Source organism: Haplochromis burtoni, unplaced genomic scaffold (assembly GCF_018398535.1).
Source record: "Haplochromis burtoni strain Fernald_Lab_line unplaced genomic scaffold, NCSU_Asbu1 Contig_1112, whole genome shotgun sequence".
In the NCBI taxonomy this organism is placed as follows: domain Eukaryota; kingdom Metazoa; phylum Chordata; class Actinopteri; order Cichliformes; family Cichlidae; genus Haplochromis; species Haplochromis burtoni.
In genome coordinates this window covers 69988-72805 of record NW_024583473.1, presented here as the reverse complement: position 1 = coordinate 72805, position 2818 = coordinate 69988, and the positions used below count along the sequence as shown (strand labels likewise).

Here is a 2818-nt window from a genome sequence, read left to right as displayed (position 1 = left end):
TCATGTGACACTGCAACTGAGTGTCACATGACACTGTAAGGTTGCGAGGACAGAACTAATAAATTGTATGCAATGTCAGACCAACTCTGTAGAAGAGCTCTGCCAACAGTGGGCAAACACAGATCCTGACCTGATGACTGCCAGTAGAAGGAACAGTAAAATCTTTTTGTGGGACTGGGATCTTTATCAACCACCAGGCTTTTGTGAGACATTTTAATGTTTTTTTCTCCTTTATGAATACAGCAATTATTGGGATTCTGTGCTACATTGACTTCAACAGATTCATGTTTTACATGTCATAAATTTTCTGCAATGTCAAATGTATCTGAGTCTTACACTAACATGTCTATTGAAGTGCAGTATCAGGACCTACTGAGGGTAATTATTGTTTCCACTCTGTCAACAGTTCCATCTTTTATTTTTCTCTTCCTTAATGGGACCATGTTGTTCACACTGAGGAGTAAGCCGGTGTTTCGTGACACTCCCCGTTACATTCTTCTGTATAACCTCCTTTTTGCAGACACTGTGCAGCTGGCACAGAGTCAGGTTCTTTTCCTGCTCTCTATTTTTAGAGTAAAATTGCCGTATCCTGTATGTGTATGTCTCAGCTTGTTGGCCAATCTCACCACTGGGATCTCCCCTCTCACCCTTTCGGTGATGCCTCTGGAGAGATATGTAGCTGTGTGCTACCCACTGAGGTATCCTGCCATCATCACCATCAGAAACACAGGGGCTGCTATCGTTGTGATTTGGATTATCAGTTCACTAAATAATCTCACTCGACTCATCTTTTTTTTCCCATTTGAAGTGTTGAAAAACCTGCAGATGAAAGACAGTTGTTCTAAAATAGCTCTGTTACTCGGGACAAGGTCTGATCAATATGACACCGCTTTCACATGTTTAGTGTTTGTATCAGCTGGTGTGGCAGTCGTTTTTTCTTATATCGGTGTGATATTAGCTGCCAGGTTGGCCTCTGCAAACAAAGCTTTAGCTTGTAAAGCTCGAAACACTCTACTGCTGAATATGATGCAGCTGTGCCTGAGTCTCTCCTCTACTATTTATAACCCTTTGCTCGCTGCCCTTTCAAGAACTGTAACAATGACAATATTTTCATGGGTTCAGAATGTATTTTATTTGTGCTTTATTATCTTACCCAGATGCCTGAGTTCTCTAGTCTATGGGCTAAGAGATCAGACCATCAGACCTGTCCTCATGTACCACCTATGCTGTCATCAGAAACGAAGTCAGTAACTTGCAATATTTCACCTGGAATCTGAAATGGTTTAATAAAAGTAAGCCTCAGATTATCTGCTGGGTTTCTGCAAGATGTATACTTCTCATATTAAACTGATCCAGACTGGAGTACACTGCTTAATTATTTTCAAATATAAAATTTCAGCTTTTCGCCAAACTCTTCCTTGTTCTTGATCCTGCTGCTGATCGGAAAATTAAAGTCATTGCCGAAGTAAACTGTCACATACCTCGACTTCGACTCAGACCAATGACTAACCTTTTTTTTTTCAGAATTAGTGTTTCCATCATACCACCGGGCCTAATATAGACATTTGCTATATATAGACAGTTTTCACCTCCATAACACCATCATGCTTAACAAGCATGATTTAAACACTTGCCATTTTCATGAGGGACATCATCAGGTGTCACTCCCATCATGCGTTGTGTCACTCTTTCCAACCCACGCAGAGCGATACTGAGGATACAAATATATCTACACTCCCCACTCCCAGTTCAACAGTCACTTATATTTTTCCACTCAGCTAATCATTCCCCTTGGCCAACCCGTACTCCAGAGATGTGAGATGCACATTCTGCCTGATCACATTTTCATATATAAAGCTGGAGGAGAAATCATAGAACCGTTAGAAACCAATTTGAATTTGTGTGTACACCTTCAAATTCAAGATATGAATCATATCTATATTTTATCATCTGAGAAGAAATCTCCTTCATCAAAGAAGTGAAAACACAAGGAAGAGAGGGTGCATGACTGGCACCTGGATAAAATCTCATCCTATACTGCCTTACCTCAACCCTGATCTTCTGAAGTCATCGCATGACAAGGTTGAATTCAGAGGTCAAATCCAAGCTAACATTGCCAGCTAATGTTATGCACCCCCAAAAAATTCATTTAAAAAAATCACACTTTCCCTCTGCAAACAGATGTATTACGTTCTCCCATCGAATGGGAGTCCATTCACCAAGTGTCCAAATTCAACAATGTTAAAGCCACTACAAATGCTAGCTAAGTCCTGCAAAAACAGGAGCATGTGCAACCATGTCTGAAGCGATGTTGGTGCTGTTCCTTCTTTTGTCTTTTGTGGTGAAGAGAGAGCTGTGCATGAAAGCGAAGCAGTCAATTTAGTCATTGATGTGCCTACCCTCGCCTATGGTCACAAGCTCTGGTAGTGGCAGAAAGACGGAGATCACATTGACAAAGAGCAGGAACATGTTTTCTCCAAAAGGCAGCTGGGCTGTGTCCTAGAGATAGGTGAGAAGTTACAGAGGAGCACAGAGAAGAGCTACTACTTCTCCCAAATACATTTGTTGTCATTTACATTCTTTTAAATCATAATCACAACACAAACTACCCAAATGATCCCGATCAAAAGTTTACATACCCTGGTGATTGGCCCTGATAACTTGGGCACAACTTCACACAAAAGGGTTAGAAAGGCTATTAAAGGTAACCATCTTAACCTGTGATCTGTTTGCTTGTAAATAGTGAGTGTGTATAAAAAGTGACTTTCTGGACTCTGGCCCCCTGATAGACCCTTGCATTTTCATCCAGTCTTTCACT

The 2818-nt window shown here is 40.9% G+C and overlaps 1 protein-coding gene across 1 annotated transcript; it reads left to right on the top strand.

Moving 5' to 3' along the window:
* The first annotated feature begins 30 nt into the window (after window positions 1-30).
* On the top strand, window positions 31-1260 carry LOC102313158 (odorant receptor 131-2). Its single transcript, XM_005951781.2, has one exon. It carries the CDS (start codon window positions 313-315, stop codon window positions 1249-1251), a length of 939 nt encoding a protein of 312 aa, XP_005951843.1. The 5' UTR covers window positions 31-312; the 3' UTR covers window positions 1252-1260.
* The last annotated feature ends 1558 nt before the right edge of the window (window positions 1261-2818 follow it).